A 22,060-nucleotide genomic window follows, 5' to 3' on the forward strand; every position below is an offset into this window, starting at 1 on the left:
GACCTCACAGCCCTGCCCAGCACTCCCAGCCCATAGCCAGGCAGGTGGGCCCCAAAGATTCCCAGGCCCCTGCCTCACCCAGGGCCTCACTCCATCACCCAGGCTGGACTGCAGTGTTTCGATCACGGCTCACTCAGCCTCAACCTTCCAAGCTCAGGTGATCCTCCTGCCTCAGCCTCCCAAGTAGCTGGGACTACAGGCGCATGCCACCACAGCCAGTTAATTTTTTTTTAATTCTTTTTTGTAGAGACAGGGTCTTGCCATGTTGCCCAGGCTGCTCTTGAACTCCTGGCCTCAAGCAAGCCTCCTGCCTCAGCCTCCCAAAGTGCTTGGATTCGAAGCATGAGCCACCACACCCAGCCAGGACATGCTTTCCAGAGCTCATTTTTGGCCACCTTGACACCTTCAGGGTAACTTCCTCAAGCGGCTCATTTTATGTTGCTCCTCTGGCGCAGTGGACCACAGGGGCCATTCCCTCCACTTCTCACCCAGGCACACCACTCTGAGGACATGGGCAACACCCGGTGTTGGGCCAGGCAGGAAGCTGTGGGGTGGGGACTGGCAGGAAGGCCGGCGGCTGAGGGCTGTCCCCTCACACTCCCTCCCCATTGCCAACTGCAGCTGACCCACACTGACCCATGCACAGAACCCCACCTACGCCCGTGTCACATGCACAGAACCCCACCTACGCCCGTGTCACAGCGGGCAAAGCCGTGGGGTGCCCTTTTCATTTTTTAAAGAAAGAATTCTAAGGGAACCCTTATCACCTGTAACGGATGAGCTGGGCCCTGGAGGAAGAACCCAGAGGGTCTGGCTCTGGCTGGAGCAGGTTCTTGCCCGAATGGATCACCACCCTGAGGGATAAAAACCACCTCCCCATCCCCCACTGCCTCAGTTTCCCAGCTGCAGAGCACAAAGGTGCCAGGTACAAGTTTGGCCCCTGAAGGAACTCAGCCCATTTTCCCACTGCTCCAGCTTTACTCTGGCAGAAAATGCAGGGCTGGTGAGTGGCCAAAAAAAAAAACCAGAAGGGAACGGAGAATTCTTGCCACAAACGCAATGGGCTTCCCAAGCCAAAGCGGAGACGTGGACGGCCGTCCAACACCAAAGCCACTGGTTTCCTGTCCACAGGGTCATCCCGGCCTGGTTTCCCCCCAAAACAGACTCCATCTGGCATCTGGCATCTTCCACCGGGCACAAGGCGGTATCTGGAGGGCAGAACCACGCCACTATATGCACCTTCCCAGCCCCCCAGGCCGGCTCCTCTCTTAGCACCTCTGTCCACGGTGAGGTGTCCCTGCGGCCACCCAGCAACCCATGCCCCTGGGCTTCCCGTCCTGCACACACAGACGCACCCCTGACCTCTGACGGCCACGTGCCGGATGGACAGGAAGCCTCTTAGAACAATAAACCTTCATATTTTCCATTCTCTCCTCTTTGAAGAATTGGGAGAACTCTGGATTACGTGTTAGAATTTTCCATGCTTAGAAGCGAGGGCTGCTTTGAAGAGGCGACTCGCATGGCTGTGGCACTCGGCACTGAGACACAGAGAGAAAGGCAGGGCATGCTGTCATCTGAAAGCACCCGCCACCCCGCGTCCCCACATTCTGGCGTCCTCTTCCCAAAGAACATCTCAAAGCACAAGCGCAGCCCCTTAGCCCACACGCTGCTGTCATGGCAGACCTTACTGAGGAGGCAGAGCCTGTGGGGACGCTTGGCCTGTGCCACACTCAGTCTTGTTAAGAGGAGAACAAAGGCAATGGGGCTCCCACAGACCATGTGGCACAGTGACAAGGGACACTGATGCTGTGCTCGGGGCATCTGGGTGGACAGACGCAGATTCCACCGAGAAGGGAGGCCTCGGTCATCTGCTTTGACACAAAGAAACCAGTCACACACGCGAGCGTGAAGGCAGGCGTGGCAGCGGGTTCATACCCTGCCCTGAGGCCCAGTACCTGTGGATGTGAGCTAACTTGGAAATAAAGGCTGCAGATTCAGATATAAATTAAGACGGAGCCAGGCGCGGTGCTCACGCCTGTAATCCTAACACTTTGAGAGGCCGAGGCGAGTGGGTAACTTGAGGTCAGGAGTTTGAGACCTGCCTGGCCAAGGTGGCAAAACCCCGTCTCTACTAAAAATACAAAACTCAGCTGGGCATGGTGGTGTGCACCCGCAGTCCCAGCTACTTGGGAGGCTGAGGCACGATAACCGCTTGAACCCAGGAGTCAGAGGGTGCAGCGAGCTGCGATTACACCAGTACACTCCAGCCTGGGCAGAAAAATAAAAGCGACAGAAGACGTAAGTTAAGATGAGGTCACATGGAGTACAGCGGGTCCTTCTTGATTCAACACAGCTGCAGTGGTGCAATCTCAGCTCACTGCAACCTCTGCCTCCTAGGCTCAATCAAGCAATTCTCCTGCCTCAGCTTCCTGAGTAGCTGGGACTATAGGTGCCTGGCTAATTTTTGCATTTTTAGTAGAGACAGGGTTTCACCATGTTGGCCAGGCTCATCTTGAACTCCTGACCTCAGGTGATCTGCCCACCTCAGCCTCCCAAAGTACTGAGATTACAAAGTGCTGGGATTACGGCGCTTGGGCCCCATCTGGAGTCCTTATAAGAAAGAAGAAATGGAGGTGGGCGCAGTGGATGGCTCACGCCTGTAATCCCACCACTTTGGGAGGCTGAGGTGGGCGGATCACAAGGTCAGGAGATCAAGAGCATCCTGGCCGACATGGTGAAATCCGTCTCTATTAACAATACAAAAATTAGCTGGGTGTGGTAGCGTGTGCCTGTAGTCCCAGCTACTCAGGAGGCTGAGACGGGAGAATCGCTTCAATCCAGGAGGCAGAGGTTGCAGCGATCTGAGATCATGCCATTGTACTCCAGCCTGGAGACAGGGTGAGACTCCATCTTAAATAAAAATAAAAAATAAAAAATCTGGTATGGAAAGTAGTCAAAAAAAGAAAAAAAGAAAGAAAGAAAAAGAAGACACAGAGACAGACACACAATGAAGAGGCCACAGCATGAAGATGGAGGCAGAGACCGCAGTGGCGCACCCACAAGCCAAGGAACGCCAAAGACTGCCAGCCACCACCGGGAGCTGGAAGAGGAGCCCTCCGAGGAGCACAGCCTTGCAGACACCTTGACTTTGGAATCCTGGCCTCCAGAACTCTCAGAGAAGAAAGTTCTATCATTAGGTGTCATCCGGTTTGTGGTCATTTGTTGCAGCAGGAAATGAACAGGGCAGATCGCAACCCTTGAGGAACAGGTCAGTGCACACAGAACCCCCCCGACTCGCTGAAATCCAACCCCTCACTGATCACAGCTCCTCATGACTTCACAGGAGGCTCGGGTCAAGGCAGTCACAGCCTAAAAACGTCTATAAATGATGCAGAGCTTTCCAGAAGGTGTACAGCGTGTGTGATGCCTCATCAGAAACAGCCAGTCCAGGCAAGGTCAGGGACCACAGTTCAAATCCCCTCGGCCCAGGCCCAAGCCCCAGGTCAGGTGGGAATGGGGCACGGTGGTGGTCATGGACGGCTCGCACGCGGACGCCCACAGGCAATGCCAAAGGTGATGCTGGAACTCTGGGCCCCTTAAGACCTCAGGGCCAAGGGCTGGCCCCTGGCCACCCCACCGCAGGGACCTCTGCAAACCCCAGCCTCCGGAGCCCTGGAGTCACGCTGCTTATCACCAGTGAGCTACACACTTTCACCACGAAAGCCCTGCCCTCCACCCCTAACGGGCCGTCACGCCCTCCTGCCCCAGCTCTGACCCATCTCTCTTCCAAGGCCCCACTCGTCCTGACCTCCCTGAGCAGCCTCTTCCAACTGTCCCAGACCACAGGGTTCCCCAGCCCTGGCACAAAATCCTGCCTGAGGGGCCTGGGGCTCCCCAGCTTCCTCCTCAAGTTCCCCCCTTGCTATCATGACTCACGGCCACGTGGTTCTGGCCCCACACCTGCTGCCCTTTATGGGGGGGGGCTCCCAGGGACACGTGGAAACAGCGTGGATTCCTGAAGAGGCTGGAACCTGCCCTTGGCTGCCTCCTTCCTCAGGGGCCATGAAGTTCCAGGCAAAAGGGAGAGAAGGAACGCCTGGAAGACTGGAGGGAGCTCAGTGTCCCTCTTCCCACAACCAGGGACTCCTGCTCAGTCACCGCCTCACAGCCCCCATCACCAGGAACGTGTCGGCAGCCCCAAACCTCTGCCCTGCACATCCCGACTGTGGGCGGAAGAGTCTGGATTTCTGAGGTTGTTCTAGAGCCTCTGGTGATGATCCCAAGGCAAAGGCCACCTGTCCTCTGGCAGTCCTGGCAGCCGTGGAGGGGTGTGCCGGGGTGTCCAGGGCAGCTGCTCAAAAACAGACCAACACTGGCTGGGCACCATGGCTCACGCCTGTAATCCCAGAACTTCAGGAGGCCAAGGCGGGTGGATCACCTGAGATCAGGAGTTCAAGATGAGCCTGGCCAACATTAGGAAACGCCCCTCTCTATCAAAAGTACAAAAGCTAACTGGGCGGGGTGGCTCACGCCTGTAATCCTAGCGCTCTGGGAGGCTGAGGCAGGTGGAATGCCTGAGCTCAGGAGTTCGAGAGCAGCCTGGGCAGCAAAGTAAAACCCCATCTCTACTAAAATACACAAAAATTAGCCACGCGTGGCAGCGGGCACCTGCAATCCCAGCTACTCGGGGAGGCTGGGGCGGGAGAATTGCTAGAACATGGGAAGCAGAGGTTGCAGTGAGCCGAGATCACACCACTGCACTCCAGCCTGGGCAACAAGAGTGAAACTTCATCTCAAATAAACAGACAAAACATAAGGACCGAAGAAGTTACTGACATGTGCTGCGCCGTGTACGACCCGGAAAACATGACGCTGGTGGGGGAGGCGCCAGGCACAAAAGGCCCCGGGCTGTGTCTACAAGAGGGTATGGGCTTCCCTTTGGGGGCCATAAAAATCCTTTGGAACTGGACGGGGGTGGGGGGGTGTTGCGCATCACTGTTAATGTTCTAAATGCCACGAAATGCTTCACATTAAAATGGTTAACTTCACATTCTGTGAATTCCACCTCCAGAAAACAAGGACAGAGATCCAGCCGAATTGCTTACATGTACCAAAATGCCAATAAAAATACACTTGAACCAGCACATGTACTGCTGGTTTTGGACCCAAGGCTTGGTCATGAAGAGAGGGGGCTGCAGGCCAGCACCGGGCCACACAGAGCAGGGGGCTACGATCTGGGAGCCCCCGGGTTGGTCCAGGGAGTGGCAGTCTCAGCCACCCACCACTGCTCACCTCTTTTCCAAGCTGGGGGAACCAGGCACTGGGCATCAGGCCTGAATGCCCAGCTGGTCTCCCTTCCTGGGCAGGGATGGGAGGCGCCTGAGGCAGCCACATACCCAGGGACCCCCTCCCATTCCCCTGAGATGCAAGGTCCCAGAGCCTGCAGAAAAACCAGGAAGCATTCTACTTCCTGCCTCTATGAATCGGACTCCTCTAGGGACCCCAGCGGCATCATACAGAATCTACTTTTGCGCCTCGCTCACTTCACTCAGCATAATGCCCTCAAGGTTCACCCACGTTGCAGCAAGCGCCAGAATTTCCTTCCTTTTCCAGGCTGAGTAGTACTCCATCGTGCCAATGAACCACACGTTGCTTATCCATTCATCTGGTCACAGACACCTGGGTCACTTCAACCTTTTTTTTTTTTTTTTTTTTTTTTGAGACAAAGTCTTACTCTGTCTCTAGGCTGGAGTGCAGTGGCGTGATCTCAGCTCACCACAACCTCCGCCTCCTAGGCTCAAGCAATTCTTCTGCCTCAGCCTCCCGAGTAGCTGAGATTACAGGTGTGCACCACCATACCCAGCTAATTTTTGTATTTTTAGTAGAGACGGGGTTTCACCATGTTGGCCAGATGGTCTCGATCTCTTGACCTCGTGATCCGCCTGCCTCAGCCTCCCAAAGCCCTGGGATTATAGACATGAGCCACCGCGCCTGGCCGCTTCCACCTTTTGGTTACCATGAATAAGACTGCTATGAATGTGTGTGTACAAATACCTCTTTAAAGGTCTTGTTTTCAGCCAGGGTGGGCATGGTGGCTCAGGCCTGTAATCCCAGCACTTTGGGAGCCTTGAGGCAAACAGATCACCTGAGGTCGAGAGTTTGAGACCAGCCTGGCCAACACAGTGAAACCTTGTCTCTACTAAAATTACAAAAATTAGCAAGGCATGGTGGCAGGTACCTGTAATCCCAGCTACTCAGGAGGCTGAGGCGGGAGAATTGCTTGAACCCAGGAGGTGGAGGTGGCAGTGAGCTGAGATCTCGCCATTGCACTCCAGCCCGGGCAACAAAGTGAGACTCCGTCTCAAAAGTTAAATAAATAGGCTGGGCACGGTGGCTCTCACCTGTAGTCCCAGCACCTTGGGAGGTTGAAGCGGGCAGATCACGAGGTCAGGAGTTGGAGACCAGCCTGGCCAGCATGGTGAAACGCCATCTCTACTAAAAATACAAAAATTAGCCGGACTTGGTGGTGCACACCTGTAATCCCAGCTACCCAGGAGGCTGAGACAGGAAAATCACTTGAACCTGGGCGGAGGTGGCAGTGAGCTGAGATTGTGCCACTGCACTCCAGCCTGGGCAGCAGAGCACGACTCCATCTCAAATACATAAACAAATAAATAAATACCTTGTTTTCAGCCGGAGCACACCCAGAGGTGAGACTGCTGGCTCATGTGATAAGCGAACTTTTAATATTTTGCGGACCCTCCCCCCTGCGTTTAAAAGCAGCTGCACCAGGTTACACTCCCACCGACACTGCACAAGGGCTCCAGTTTCTCTGCATCCTTCAACATGTGTTTTCTGAGTTCTTTTGACCACAGCCATCCTAATGGGCATGAAGTATTACCTCCTTGTAGGTTTTGGGGGTTCTTAGTGTGTCAATCAACTCACTGACAAATGGGTATTGCCCTGCAGGAGCGTGTGTGTGTGTGAGACAGGGTTTTACTCTGTCGCCCAGGCTGGAGTGCAATGATGCAATCTCAGCTCACTGCAACCTCCACCTCCCAGGCTCAAGCAAACCTCCTGCCTCAGCCTCTTGAGTAGCTAGTCTGCAGGCTCGTGCTACCACGCCCAGCTAATTTTTGTATATTTTATTGGTAGAAATGACCAATTCCTGGGCTCAAGCAATCCTCCTGCCTCAGATTCCCAAAGTGCTGGGATTATAGGCTGGAGCCCCCAGGCCTGGTGAATTTCCCTGTTGACTAATGACACTAAACATCTCTTTTTGTGCTTATTGGCCATTTGTATCTGCAGAAGAAATGTCTGTTCAAGTTCTTTCCTCACTTTTTAATTCCACTGTTTTCTTGTTGGGCAATTGTAGGAGTTCTTTCTTTCTTTCTTTCTTTTTTTTTTTTTTTTTTGAGATGCAGTTTCACTCTCATTCCCCAGGCTGGAGTGCAGTGGCACGATCTTGGCTCACCACAACCTCTGCCTCCTGGGTTCAAGCGATTCTCCTGCCTCAGCCTCCCAACTAGCTGGAATTACAGGCATGTGCCACCATGCCTGGCTAGTTTTGTTGTTTTTTTTTTGTAGAAACAGGGTTTCTCCATGTTGGCCAGGCTGGTCTCGAACTCCTGACCTCAGGTGATCCACCCACCTCAGCCTCCAAAGTGCTGGGATTACAGGCATGAGCCACTGTGCCTGACCAAATTGTAGTTCTTTACATAGTCTGGATATTAATCCCTTATCAGATATATGATTTGCAAATATTTCATAACAGTTTTTAAATGGGATAATTTCTTAGCACTTGTAACATATATGGGCAAGAAAAAGGAGATTTCCCAAATCACAGTCAGATCTTCTGGCTGGATTTCTGCTTTTCCAATCCCTAACCTACAGACGCAGGAGAGGCAGCGGGGAAGGGGCCCCAGGCGACGGCCAGTCCACCTTCTGAGGCCCAGAGGCAGCCAGGCTCGCCCAGCGTCAAGCAATCTGCACGGGGCAGAGAGTGGGGCTCGACCCAGGCCTCATCTCTGGTGAAATCTCACACCGGTCTGCAACGCTGAGATTGAGTCCCACGGCCATCACAACACATCAAAGGACACCGCTGGGACCTTGGCGACTGCGGAACCGCGGGGCAGCCTGAACAATCAACTCACTGACAAACGGTCACTGCCTGCCCGCGCATTCTTATCTCCGAAAGCTGACAGGGCATGGGATTTTATTTGAATTAACTGCTGTTAGTTTACCTTAACCAAGTGTCATTTAGATTAGATATGAAAAAAAAAATCCTAAAGTATTTAAAAGAAGATACAGAGCTGAGAATAAAAACAGGCTATTTAAAAGAAAGAAAAGTCTTGGCCAGGCTCGGTGGCTCAGGCCCGTCATCCCAGCACTTTGGGAGGCCGAGGCCGGCCGATCACCTGAGGTCAGGAGTTCGAGAGCAGCCCGGCCAACATGGTGAAACCCCGTCTCTACTAAAAATACAAAAATTAGCCAGCTGTGGTGGTGGGCGCCTACAGACCACATACTCAAGAGGCTGAAGCATGAGAATCGCTTGAACCCAGGAGGTAGAGGCTGCAGTGAGCCGAAACTGCACCACTGCACTCCAGTCTGGGTGACAGAGCGAGACTGTCTCAGATAGATAGATAGGTAGATAGATAGATAGATAGATAGACAGACAGATAGATCTTGGTGGGTGGATGGATAGTTGGGGGTCTACTTCCCACAGAGGGATGGAGGGATAGAGGGAGGGAGGGAGGGAAGAATGGAGGGCAGGAGGAAGGCGGCTCCCTGGCCAGTAAGAACCTGGACTCTCTGAGCTGGAAGGTCCCTCATCTGGCCCCCATCAGCTGCTGCTCTGAGCTGGCTCCTCATCTGGCATCTGCCTCCCCCGGCCCGCCAAATAGAGCCTCCAGCTCTGGCCAGTGACACGCCTGCCTCCCTGCAGCTGGTACCCACCAGTCCTGCACTCCACCGCTTCTCGTGACAAGAAGAAACCTCATACGGACCCAGAGAAGGCTCCTAGGAGCCCCTTCTCCAGCCTTAGCCCCCCAGCAATCCTGCAGCACGGCTGCCCCCTGGTCAGTCAGGCACCACGTGCAGGTAACTCTCAGCCATCCCGTTTCAGGCAAGGTAGTCACTCGCAGTGAGCTTCCATCCTCAGAAATCCTCAACTCTGTATCCCAGGGCCTCAGCAGCGGCAGACAGAGGTAACCGAAGGGGGCCATCAGCGTGGTGATTAGAGCACTCAGACCCCCGAGTCTGCACCTGGCTCTTCCTGCTGCTATCTGCTCTCCAGCCTCAGTTTCCCTGCCCTGAGGGATCCTGTAAGACTTCACTGAGATGATGTAGGCACAGCCCAAACAGGCCTCCGGGTGGTGGGAAGCACAGACCCGGGAACAGCGCTCTCGTCCCGCGCCCACCTCTGAATCACCCCGACCTGGGCCAGGCTCCTCAGCTGCACGATCCCTCTCTTACAGGCCAGCTCCTTGTGCCTGGGACACGCTCGAGCCCCAAACAAGGCCCGCAGCTTTGAGGGAGGCACCCTGTCCCCTGCACCCTCCCCATGACAACTGGAAGGGGTAAAGTCGGTGTGTTGGGGGCTGGAAGGAAAGGTGTCACCACACACAAGGACCCTGAAAGTGGCCCCCACCCCTGCCGCGTGTGTGTGTGTGCATGTGTGCACGTGCGTGTGTGTGTGCGGGTGTTCTCTTTAAGGGCCCCTGGCCTTTATCCAGGACAAGAGAACTGGCACTAGAGGGGTTATACCACTAAAACCTGGTGTGGGGCTTTTCCCAGCTTTGGAATGTTCACGCCCAAAAAGGGGACCTGATCACTGAGGTCTCCACAAGTCCTTACCTGAAGTGAAAGCATGAGAATTCCACCGCTGGTGTTTTCCTGAAAAACGCCCATCCCCTCACCCAGGGCTACGGCCCCCAGCACGTGCCGGAGGAGCCGAAAACGGCTCCTGGGGTCTGTCCGTGCTTCCTCATGACTCCCCTTGGGACCCCAAATAAAGGCAGTGGGCCCTCCACTTGGCAGGCAGCCCCCTCCCAGGGTCCCCTCTGGCTCATTCCAGGCATAATCCACACCTCCTCCCAGACTCCAGGACCCCAGGCGACAGGAGAGGGAAGCCCAGGGGCCTCCGCGAGGAGCAGCCACTAATGCAAGGCCGGCCTCTGGACCCTCATGGCTGAAACCTCTGCCTGCATTTCCCTGTGAGGACCCTGCTGCCCTCCCAAAACAACCAAGAGGAAGGCCAGGTCGCTGAATTAAACAGTGTCGCTTACAGCCGTGTGTGGTAGCTCACGCCTCTAATCCCAGCACTTTGAGAGGCCGAGGCAGGCAGATCACCTGAGGTCGGGAGTTTGAGACCAGCCTGACCAACATGGAGAAACCCCATCTCTACTAAAAACACAAAATTAGCCGGGTGTGGTGGTAGGTACTTGGAATCCCAATTACTTGGGAGGTTGAGGCAGGAGAATTGCTTGAACCCAGGAGGCGGAGGTTGCGGTGAGCTGAGATCGCGCCATTGCACTCCAGCCTGGGCAACAAAAGTGAAACTCTGTCTCAAAAAACAAACAGAAAAAAAGAAGGTCGTTTACTACCACCCCTCCCAGCATTCAGGAATTCCATTCTAGGGAATCTGGGGCATTTACATGAACCTGCGCGTTCAGGTTACAGGAAAAGAAGAAAAAACGTAGAAAACGATTTCCCCCAAGGCTGTGAACTGAAGAAATCACGCCAAACTCATGAATACCTTCCACATGCTGTACCCACATGATAAAATCTACTTCTGTTTGAATCCAAGTACTGGCAGGGATGAGCCCTGTGGCACCAGGCCACATGCCACACCCCACCTAAGGTGGCCGCTGCCAGGGGCCCCAGCCCCCACCCACCCACCGATCCCGTTCCTGAACAGGTTCTGCTATTGGGTTTCAAAATGCACAGGCACAGGCACCAGCCCAGACCCAAGGCGACCCTTCAGCAGTGACAGGGGGGCCAGCGCGGGGTTCTGGCATCTCAGCATCACAGGCCGTTCCGGGCGTGGCCAGCACCAAACCTCCTGACCCGCTCCTGCCCAGGAACGCCCGGAGTTTCACCTGCCTGCTACTTCACCCAGGCTTTTAAAAACAGCCTCTCGACACCCTGGTCGGTACGTGGGGCCAAATACAGACCTCCCGGCAGCTGGTGCACGCCCTGCCCTGGTGGGTCCATGTCCCGAGGGCCTGCGGCCTCTTGCACACTCCCGGGCCCCCTTTTCCCGCCAGCTTCCTGCTCCTCCAGCTCCCCCAGTGCGGTGACTCAGAGGGAGGCGGAAGCTACCGTCCTGGCGGCGCCGTCTACAAAGCTTGCGCACAGCAGCCCTCTGGAAGACACGGGAAAGACCCTGCACTGCCCACTCCCAACACCCCTGAGAGGGGCCGGTGCCCACACGCGAACACAGGTCGGGCTGCAGGATGGCTGGGTGCTGCGCAAACCTGCCAACTCTGCTGGGCCTTTAGCTCGGCCTTGGGCAGGCCCCGTCCCCATGGCACCCGCCTTTCCTTTGACACTCCCAAGCCACTTGTGCCAGGGACCTTGTCATCGCTCCTCAGAGGTGCCCCCAAACCACTCCACTCAGATCTCACAGAGGCCACCAAGGGCCTGCCCTTGGCTAACGCAGGTCACACCTCTCTCCTCAGGTTCTCCGACCGCCAGACGGCATCCATCACAGATGCCCCCTTGGAGACCCTCACCCTCCCTCAGCCTCTAGGGCCCTCCCTCAGCCTCTAGGGCCCTCCCCTGCACGTGATTCCTCCTGCTCCAGCTCCCAAGCAGACCGCTCCCCACCCAGCAGGCCACTCGGGCTGTGGCTTCTCAAAGCTGGGCCTGGGTCCCCTCCTAACTGCCAGCACCCTCACTTCTGTGTCTGTGGCCCCAGCAGGTCTCCGCAGTCTGAACCTGCACACACAATCAACTTTAGGACAATCTCCAAGACGCCCAGCCACATGGCGCCAAAAATGGCCTCGAGTCTCCCCCCAAAGCCAATTCCTAGTAAGCACTCTGGCTCGGGAACGCACTTCTCTCATCCTCCCAGAGCCGGTTTCATCTGGCAAGCAGGGAACCTGGCTCAAGAGCTGCCCAGGCCAGGTTCAAAGCCCACTGCTGCCACCGCAAGCTGCTGCCCTGGGAGCCCTGTCCCTGGTTTGCTCATCTCTGGGAGGCAGGTGGTGACAATACCTTCCACGCCCTAGGGTGTTGGCGAGGGAACTGCAGGTGACAGAGCAGGCAGAGCCTGGGAGAGCTCCTGGCACATGGAGCATATTGGCTGAGATGCATCTGACTGTCTAAGCTGGCAAAGCTCTCCCGAGCCACCCAGCCTCCACAGCCACCCCACGCTGCAGCAAGCCTGATGTCCCGAGTTTCCCTCCTGCACAGTCTCACCACTCAGCAGCTGGGACATGGGCCCCAGCTCTTGCCTACATGCTCCCGAGGGGTCCCACCAAACCCTCCATGGTCAGCCCTCTCCCGATCTGGGGGATCCCCCCGACTCCCGGTCTTCCTGCCCAGCACACATTGCACACGCCTGGAGGGTACAGGAGAGTCCCAACCCGCCTTCGCCTGCCCCTGGCATCACCGCCCTGCCCTTGAGTTCAGCCCCCTCACTCATCCGATGGTCCCTCTCCACCCAGACACAGGAAGTCAGGGTCACACTGGCTCTCCTCATCCGATGGTCCCTCTCCACCTAGACACAGGATGTCAGGGTCACACTGGCTCTCCAGGCCTTCACACACAGCAGGGGCTTGATAAATGAATTAACGCTCTTTATTCCTGAGGCAGCGTTTCTCAAGGTATGACCAATCGACTATCTCCAAACTTACCAGAGCCCTGAAATGGTTAAATCGTTGCCAAAAGCAACTAACTCTCCTGGGAAGGTTTGACACTCTCAGAATCCTGCTCAGCCACTGAAGCAATGTAAGATGGTCAGATCCAGGCTGGGCGTGGTGGCTCACGCCTGTAATCCCAGCACTTTGGGAGGCCGAGGCAGGTGGATCACCTGAGGTCAGGAGTTCAAGACCAGACTGGCCAACATGGTGAAACCCTGTCTCTATAAAAATACAAAAATCAGCTGGGCGTGGTGGCGGGCACCTGTAATCCCAGCTACTAGGGCGGCTGAGGCAGAAGAATCGCTTGAACCTGGGAGGTGGAGGTGGTGGTGAGCCAAGATCATGCCATGGCACTCCAGAGACTCCGTCTCAAAAAAAGAAAACATGGTGCAGTCCTTCACCCCATGAGTTCCAGAAGAGCATCATGCTACACATCCAGACGACACCCAAACAGCAGCCGGCTCCTATTTCCTTGTTTGCAATCGTCTGTTTAAAAGCCACTGCCATATCCTGTATTTAACTAGGCAAACACTTATGGAAGCTCTATCAAGCCTAGACGGCTTTATACTCTCCACTCCCCACCAAAGTAAATGGCGAGAAGGTTACTCAATCCTGTTATTTCTCTGAGTTCCAGTATTTTCTGACATGCCTGGATGACTCATCTGCCAATCATTCTTACCCACAAACACCAACTTTCCCACATCCCTGGGTCTGCAGCACACATAGAGCGGGAGAGGCAGGGACATCACATTGCTCCCAAGCGCTGCATTCTGCACGAGGGGACTCCAGTTGGGCACCCACAGGCACACGTTCAAAGTGAATTAAAAATAACGTGGTCCGTCAACAGATGACTGGGTAAAGGAAATGTGGTACATATACACAGTGGTGTACTATTCCACCGTACAAAAGAACGGGATCCTGTCATCTGCAACTACATGGATGGACCTGGAGGGCATTATGGGAAGTGAAATAAGCCAGGCACACAAAGAAAATACCCCATGTTCACAGTTGCTTGTGGGATCTAAAAATCAAAGCCATTGAACTCGTGGGGATAGAGAATACAAGAATGGTTACCAGAGCCTGGGAAGGTTCTGGGGAGGAAGGTGGGATGATTAATGGGTACAAAAAATAGTTTAAAAAATGAGTAAGGCCAGGCACAGTGGCTCACGCCTACAATCCCAGCACTTTGGGAAGCCGAGGCAGGTGGATCACCTGAGGTCAGGAGTTCGAGATCAGCCTGGCCAACACGGTGAAACTTCATCTCTACTAAACATACAAAAATTAGCTGGGTGTGGTGGCAGACGCCTGTAATCCCAGCTACTCAGGAGGCTGAGGTAGGAGAATCCATTGAACCCAGGAGGTGGAGGTTGCAGGTAGCCAAGGTCACGCCACTGTACTCCAGCCTGGGAGACAGAGTAAGACTCCATCTCAAAAAAGAAAAAAAAAAAGAAAAGAAAAGAATAAGACCCAGTATTTAGCCCAACTGGAGACTATAGTCAATAATAATTTAATTGTACATTCAAAAATAACTAAAAGAGAGGCCAGGCACAGTAGCTCATGCTGGTAATCCCAGCACTTTGGGAGGCCAAGGTGGGTGGATCATGAGGTCAGGTGATCAAGACCTTCCTGGCTAACACAGTGAAACCCTGTCTCTAGTAAAAATACAAAAAATTATCCAGTGTGGTGGTGCACGCCTGTAGTTCCAGCTACTTGGAGGGCGGAGGCAGGAGAATTGCCTGAACCCGGGAGGTGTCATTCAAAAATGGCAGCTATTTGAATTTCACTATATTCAGACTCCAAAAATTTTTCCAAAAATGTTTTGTCCTTGGTGGGCTATATAAAACCATCAACAGTTATCTACTCACGGTCACAATGATGGTGTTCAAGCCCAGGCCAGGCTAAATGAACTGCCCCCACCATGCATGCCTGCCCCAGTCCTGACCCAGCTGCACCCCCACCTCACCCCCGTCCCTCTGGAATGGCTCCCACTAAACACAAAACATCCCGGCCCTGCCCCCAGCATGGAACTGTTTCCTCCACCTCGTCCCTCATTAAACCTAAACCCTATTATTGGGCCAAGTCATTTTTAAACAGGCCAAATTTCCCATGCAGGCCTGTTCCATACAGCACCTCCTGAGCCGTAATATTGCATCAAAGGCTTTAGGGCATGGCTGTAAATCCTGGGGAGCCAACAACACTCCATTGAAAACAGTGGATGAGTTTGAAACCACCGCTTCCCCGCATTGTTCCTTCATAAAACCTCCAGTTAAGTCAAGGGCTGATCTTTTGTTTGCTCTGTTTTCTACCGGGTGCTTTGCCGTCTGGAACTACAGATCTTATGGTCATAGTGATTTGCTTCTTTGGAGTATTAAATCCTAGTCAAATGGTCTGAGGTTTCTGCACATCCTAGCATGCCCACTTCATTTATCTTTCTTATTTATTTATTTAGAAGTTAACTTGTTAATTCTTCCAGGGCTCCCGTGGCAATGCTGTATCCTAATAACTCACTGTTTAAATAACTCCTCTGAAACGGACTCAGGCAGAGAGCCAATCTGAGCTCTTCCTGGCCGTGGTCTTATAAATAAGGTCACCTGCCTGCAGCAGCACCCTTGGATGCATGGTCAGGCAAACCTCAGAGAGCCACTGGGGGACCTTTATTGCTCCCCCAGCCCCCGCCAAGTTCTTCTTTCTCTTCTGCGTCTTCCAATTCCAACACATTCTATTTATTTCTTATTTATTTTGTCTTCATTTTGTCTTATTTATTTATTTAGAGACAGAATCTCACTCTGTAGCCCAGGCTGTAGTGCAGCGGCAGGATCTCGGCTCACTGCAACCTCAACCTCCCGGGTTCAAATGCCTCAGCCTCCCAAACAGCTGGGACTACAGGCGTCGCCACCACGCCCGACTAATTTTTGTATTTTTAGTAAAGACAGGGTTTCACCATGTTGGCCAGGCTGGTCCTGAACTCCTGACCTCAGGTGATCCACCCGCCTCGGCCTCCCAAAGTGCTGGGATTACAGGCGTGAGCCACCGCGCCCGGTCATATGCCTACTTTAAAGCAGAGCACCCATTTGACACTGGAATAATTCGGTTTAGCAACTAATATCGTCAAAAATGTTCTCTTAAAGAAGAGGGGGAACGTGAAGGGCAGCGTGTTTTCTGCAGACCGTGGTTGAATGCCGAGTGCCCCTGCGCGCTGGCTGTGCAGCCCTGAGGATGTCACTCAGCACCCCTGAGCCTCCGTGTCTTCGTCTGTAAAACGAACAGCAGTGTAACACCACTCAACTCCCAGTTACCAGGGAAACAAATGACAGCGCCAGTAAAAGAGTACAGAAAACCGCTTGCTGGAACCCAGTCAAAGGTAACCATTGTCATCTGCGGCGGGTGTGCGTGCATGAGGCCGCAGTATCATTACACAAGGGCTTGTCAGCAAAACAGAAGAGCCGAGAACTGGATGATGGAGACGGTGACTACATAGCGTGGAGCCCCCAGCCATCTCCAACTGTGGTCCAGGATGTGCGCCCCGGGTGAGATGGCCTCAGGAACCAACCTCCTTGGAAGGGAATCCATCCTAAACCCAGCTGCCTGATTAACGGCTGGAGGACCCACATTACTGATGCCGCAGACACAAAAAACATCCCCGCCCCCAGCACAGAACTGTTCCCACTACCTTGTCCTCGTCAAATCTAAACCCTATTATTGGGCCAAGTCATTTTTAAACAGGCCAGATTTCCCATTCTGTCAGATGCAGTGGTACAGAAGAAAAACTTCCTAGGAACATCCATAATCCCAATTAGTTCGCCCTTAAGAGCCTATTCCATATTCTCCACACATTTTACAATCTCACAAAACCTAAAATATTCACCAACAAATAGACTGTACTGCCAAAACTGCACAGAAGGTTTGTATCATATCAAAACTGAATCTGTAAGTTTCACATCGTATAAGCAAATAACTAACTGGAAGCTGTTAGCTATCCAAGCCCTCCTATATCACAGAATTACAGCCAACCTCGCAAACAAAACAAATCAGAAAGTTAACTTGTTAATTCTTCCAGGGCTCCCGTGGCAATGCTGTATCCTAATAACTCACTGTTTAAATAACTCCTCTGAAACGGACTCAGGCAGAGAGCCAATCTGAGCTCTTCCTGGCCGTGGTCTTATAAATAAGGTCACCTGCCTGCAGCAGCACCCTTGGATGCATGGTCAGGCAAACCTCAGAGAGCCACTGGGGGACCTTTATTGCTCCCCCAGCCCCCGCCAAGTTCTTCTTTCTCTTCTGCGTCTCCCAATTTCAACACATTCCATTAGTACCCTCCCCAGCACCACAGGCCTGCCCTGGTCCTCGGGGTCAGAGGCGTGGAGGACCTGCCAAGCATCTGACCGCCGAGCCAAGGTTTCCTCTCCCTTCTGTTCACCTCCAGCCCCAGGGCCGGCAAGCAAGTTTCCCACACTGGCTCCACTGCTAACTGGGCAGGCCTCTTCAACAGCACCCAAATTACAAGCCCGTGTCCAGAAGCAGAAGCCAAGATGAAATGAGGCTATGCTTTTCAAAGAGCTTACACAAAGCTCTGCACACAGCCGCCCTGTTATTATCTGGAAAAGACAGAAAATCGAGACCAGGGGAACACCGGCTACATTACAGGGTGACTCAGGGGCCCATCTGACAATCTCCAGCAGTGCCACCCTGGAATTAATTGGCACATTGAAGGGGCAGTGATCTCTGATCTTCCCAGAGAGCCCGTAGCTGGCTGATGAAAGAGCATACCCAAGCAAACCCTGTGACCCAGATCACCCGGAGGCCACATTTTAATTGCTGTACTCAGGAGCCACTAGCCTGCTGAGGAAGGCGCTGAGCCCTGGTCTTGAACTTGGAGAAGCGCAGGCCTGCCCCCAGGAAAATGCTGACGGAAGCAGCGCGCTGCCTCTCCCCCTTAGCTGGGCCTAAGTGGGGCACTCACCCCCAACATCCAATCAGAGGCAACAAATCCTTGCAGAGCTCCCTGTGCCCAGCCCAAATGCACCCCGGCATGCCACGCAAGGCCCTTGGTGGGTTCCTGAGGTTCTCCAGGAGGCCCACCCAGAGCCGCTCCTCCCGTCCCAATGGCCACTCACCAGACACGGACACCTCCATGAGCGCCTCCAGCGGCCGGTTGTTGTCCAGGTCCCGGCTGAGCTGCAGCTCGCCCGTGGCGGGGTCCAGTAGCAACAGGTGCAGCTCGTTGCCACGCAGGAAGGTGTAGTTGAGGCTGTCCGACACGTCGGGGTCATGGGCTGGGATGCGGCCGATCACGCCGGTGGGGAAGCTGTTCGACTTGTTGGTGACATAGTTGTTGAAGAGGATCTGGAAGTCGGGCAGTACCGGAGGGTTGTCATTCTGGTCCACGAGAAGAATGTGCACCGTGGCTCGGCTCACCAGTGGGGCCGACGTGGCCTGCACCACCAGCACATACTCCCGCCGGACCTCAAAGTCCAGCTCCACCAGGGCACGCAGGTCCCCGTTCAGCAGGTCCAGCTGGAAGAAATGCCTCATGTCGCCCTCCACAATCTGATACATGATCTGGGCATTGGGGCCTTCGTCAGGGTCCTGAGCTCGGATCTTTGCCACCACCGACCCCACTGGGTTGTTCTCCTCTACAAACAGCTCCAGCTCGTCCTTCTCGAACATGGGGGCGTTGTCATTAATGTCCAAGATGGTCACCTGGACTTCCACCGAGGCGCTAAGGGCAGTGGGGCTGCCGCGATCCACAGCCACAGCCCAAAGATTGTACACGGCCACGTTCTCCCGGTCCAGCCGGCGCTGGGTGCGGATGACACCAGACGTGGGCTCAATGTAGAAGTCCCCATCGCCGTCATCCCCACCCTGGAAGGTGTACAGCAAACGCCCATTGGGACCCGAGTCCCGGTCCGTGGCAGAGACCTGGAGGATGCTGGTTGAGGGCGGAGCATCCTCAAAGATGGAACCCTGGTAGAAATCCCACAGGAACTGGGGTGCGTTGTCGTTGGCATCGAGGATGAGGATCTCCAGGGTGGTGGTGTCCGACTTCTGCGGGATGCCGTTGTCCAGGGCCATGATGGTCAGCGTGTAGGCGACCTGCTGCTCATAGTCCAGCTCCATCATGGTGTACATGATGCCACTGTCGGGGTCAATGCGGAACTGCGGCACGGGGTCCTGAATCACGTAGGTGATGCGGGCGTTCTCTCCTGTGTCCTCGTCGTTCGCACTGAGGGTAGCAATGGAGGTGCCCACAGGCCTGTCCTCACTGACGCTCACCGTATAATGGGAGCTCTGAAAGACCGGCCGGTGGGTGTTGGCATCGGTGACGTTGATGAGGACATGCGCGGTGTGTGACCGTGTGCCGTCGGACGCGGTCACCGCCAGCACGTACTGCTGCTCCTGCTTGTAGTCCAGAGGTAGCGCCAGGGTGATGAGGCCGCCCCCCCTCTGGCTGCTGAGCGCAAAGCGGTTCCGGGTGTTGCCGCCCGTGAGCTGGTAGGTGATCACGCTGTTGGCGTCGCGGTCGCGGGCCTGCAGGGTCAGCACGCTGCTCCCCACGGCCGCATCCTCGTTCAGACGCAGCTCGTAGGTGGGCTGTGTGAACACCGGGTCGTTGTCGTTCACGTCCAGCACCGTGATGGAGACGCTGGTGGAGGAGCTCATGGGGGGCGAGCCGTGGTCCACGGCCTCCACCCCGAAGCTGTAATGCTCCACCTCCTCACGGTCCAGCTCCGCACACAAAGTGATCCAACCGGAGCTGTTGTGGATCTGGAAGGGGAAGTCTGGGGCCGGGACAGGGTTCTTAGGCCCAGCGCTGCCGCCCCCCAGAAAGGCGGAGGCCGTGTCCACCAGGCGGTAGTGCAGCCGGGCGTTCTCCCCCGAGTCCGCGTCCACCGCCTGAATGTGCACCACGGAGTAGCCCAGGGGCACGTTCTCTAGCACCGTGGCCTGGAAGGGGCTGCTCACAAAGATGGGCTCGTTGTCATTGACATCCAGCACCTGCACTGACACCACCCCAGAGGAATTGATGAGCGGGGGCCGGCCCCCATCCTGGGCTTTGATGCTCAGCGAATACTTCTGGACATCCTCGAAATCCAGGGGGTTGATCACATCCAGGATCCCGCTCAGCGAGTGCAGGTAGAACTGCCCGGCCACGTTCCCGCTGAGGATGCTGTAGTGAATGGCCGCGTTCTGGCCCTGGTCCCGGTCCGTGGCCTGCACGCGCAGCACAGCCGTGTTGAGCCCCACGTCCTCGGGCACCTGGACCACGTAGTTCTGCTCGCTGAACTGGGGGTAGTTGTCATTCTCGTCCTCCACCTCGATGTACACGGTGGCCGTGGCGCTGAGCGGGCCCGGGTTGCGGCCCTGGTCGCTGGCCTCCACGAGCAGCTGGTACTCGGCCGCCTCCTCCCGGTCCAGCACCGCGCGCGTGCTCACCACGCCGGAGCTTGCGTTCAGCTGGAAGACGTCCCACGCGCCCCCCAGCATGCGGTAGCGCATGTTGGCGTTGACTGGCGAGTCGCGGTCGCTGGCGCGGATGGTCAGCACCTCGTAGCCCACCTCGAGGTTCTCCCGCACGCGCTCGCGGTACTCCGACTGCTCGAAGACCGGGCTGTGGTCGTTGGTGTCTTTGACCAAGACGGTGATGTAGGTGGTGGCCGAGCGCGGCGGCGTGCTGTAGTCCACGGCTTTTACCCTGAGCACGTGCGTCTCCTTGGTCTCGCGGTCCAGCTCGCTGGCCGTGCTCACCGCGCCCGTGGCGGAGTCGATGCGGAAGTAGCCGCGGGAGCGCTCGTCGAACAGCCCCTCCATGTAATAGCTCACGCGCTCCTCCTCGCCCTCGATGGTGTAGTGCGCGTGAAGCTGGAGGAGGGGTGTGCCCGCCGGCTCGTTCTCAAACAACGCCACTTGGTAGTTGGGCATCGGGAACTTCAGGCTCCCTCGGCCGCTCGTGCCCCGCCGGGCCCGTCGCACCGGCCCGGCCCGGGTTTGAGGCAAGTTCGGCGGCGGCGATGGCGATGGCGACGCGGAGGGAGTCCCCGAGGCAGCGGCCTCCAGGGCCAGCTCCACCCGGACGGCGCCAGCCGCGCATCGCAGGGCACACAGGAGACACAGGCAGATGGGGCGGCCGGGACAGCGGGGCCCGGGACGCGGTGGGCAGCTGCAGGCGGGGATGGTGGTCAGAACTGCGAGCACTGAACGCTGCGCGGCCGCGCAGCCACCGGGGACGGGGAAGCAGAGCGCCCCGCAGAGCCCAGGTCCTGGGAGGACAGCCCGCGCGCGTCGGGCACGGGCTCGGCAGCCGGGATGGTGCGCGCGCGGCCGCAGGCGGAGGCTCAGCGCTGTCGGGGCACCGCGGGCTGCCAAGCGGACTTGCAGCGGCAACGGGCGCCCCGCCAGGTGCATGCAGCCCCGGGGCCCGGCGCCCGAGACGCGCCGCCGTCCTGCCAGCCGCCCCTCGCGGCCCACGTCCAGCAGCTCCCGGGGCGTTTGCGCGGCGCCCACCGCGTAGGTACCGCCCGGCCCGAGGGCGAAGGCGCGGGCCCCGCCAGGTACGCGCAGCTCCCAGGCCGCCGCTCGCAGCCCCAGCGCCGGCAGGGCGGCGGCGGCGGCCAGGAGCAGCAGCACGGGCAGCACGGGCGGCGGCGGCGCCATGGCCCGGAGCCCGAGCCCGAGCCGGGCGCCCGAACACAATCCATGCACCCGGCGCGCCTCCGCATCCACCCGGCGCGGCCGGGGAGCGGCTCCCGCGCGCCCGGCGCCCGGCCCTCGGGGCGGTCCGCGTCCCGCCTCCCCGAGGGTCCTGGCGGGGACTGTGGGGACCGCGCGCCCGGCCTCCCCTGCAGCTTCCACTTCGAGAGCACTTTGCGAAAGTTTTCGAAGTTGGTTTCAAGATGGCTCCTCCGCGCGTCCCAGTAGGGCGCCGCGCATCAACCTGCGGCGGCGGCGGCTCCAGGCGGCTCCAGGTGGCTCCGGCGCGGGCTCGGCCTGGCGGGCGTGGGAAGCGGGGCGTGCCCGGCACGGGGCGGGGGCTGAGTTCCCGGAGCGGGCTGGGCCGCACCTCGCAGCGCAGACCCCAGCGGCCGGCTGCTCCCTGAGCGATGCGCTCGGCCCGCGCCCCCTCCGCCCGGGCTCTCCCCGCCCCCGGCCCTGCCCCGCCCCGCCCCCGGCCCCGCCGCGTATTGTTCGGCCCTGGG

The 22,060-nt window shown here is 56.6% G+C and overlaps 1 protein-coding gene across 5 annotated transcripts in view; it reads right to left on the bottom strand.

Moving 5' to 3' along the window:
* The window catches only part of CELSR1 (cadherin EGF LAG seven-pass G-type receptor 1), a 174,235-nt gene extending 152,702 nt beyond the window's left edge, over window positions 1–21,533 (bottom strand). For 3 of the 5 annotated variants that reach the window (XM_032261488.1, XM_032261487.1, XM_032261489.1), the window contains exon 1: window positions 17,981–21,533. In XM_032261488.1, the coding sequence (XP_032117379.1) occupies window positions 17,981–21,518 (3,538 nt within the window). In that variant the 5' untranslated portion in view covers window positions 21,519–21,533. The remainder of the gene's footprint in view (window positions 1–17,980) is intronic. The other 2 variants (XM_032261491.1, XM_032261490.1) reach the window with 1 other exon arrangement.
* Between the last annotated feature and the right edge of the window lie 527 nt (window positions 21,534–22,060).

The sequence above is a fragment of the Sapajus apella genome, unplaced genomic scaffold, assembly GCF_009761245.1.
Source record: "Sapajus apella isolate SASKATOON/1434 unplaced genomic scaffold, GSC_monkey_1.0 scaffold123, whole genome shotgun sequence".
In the NCBI taxonomy this organism is placed as follows: Eukaryota; Metazoa; Chordata; class Mammalia; order Primates; family Cebidae; genus Sapajus; species Sapajus apella.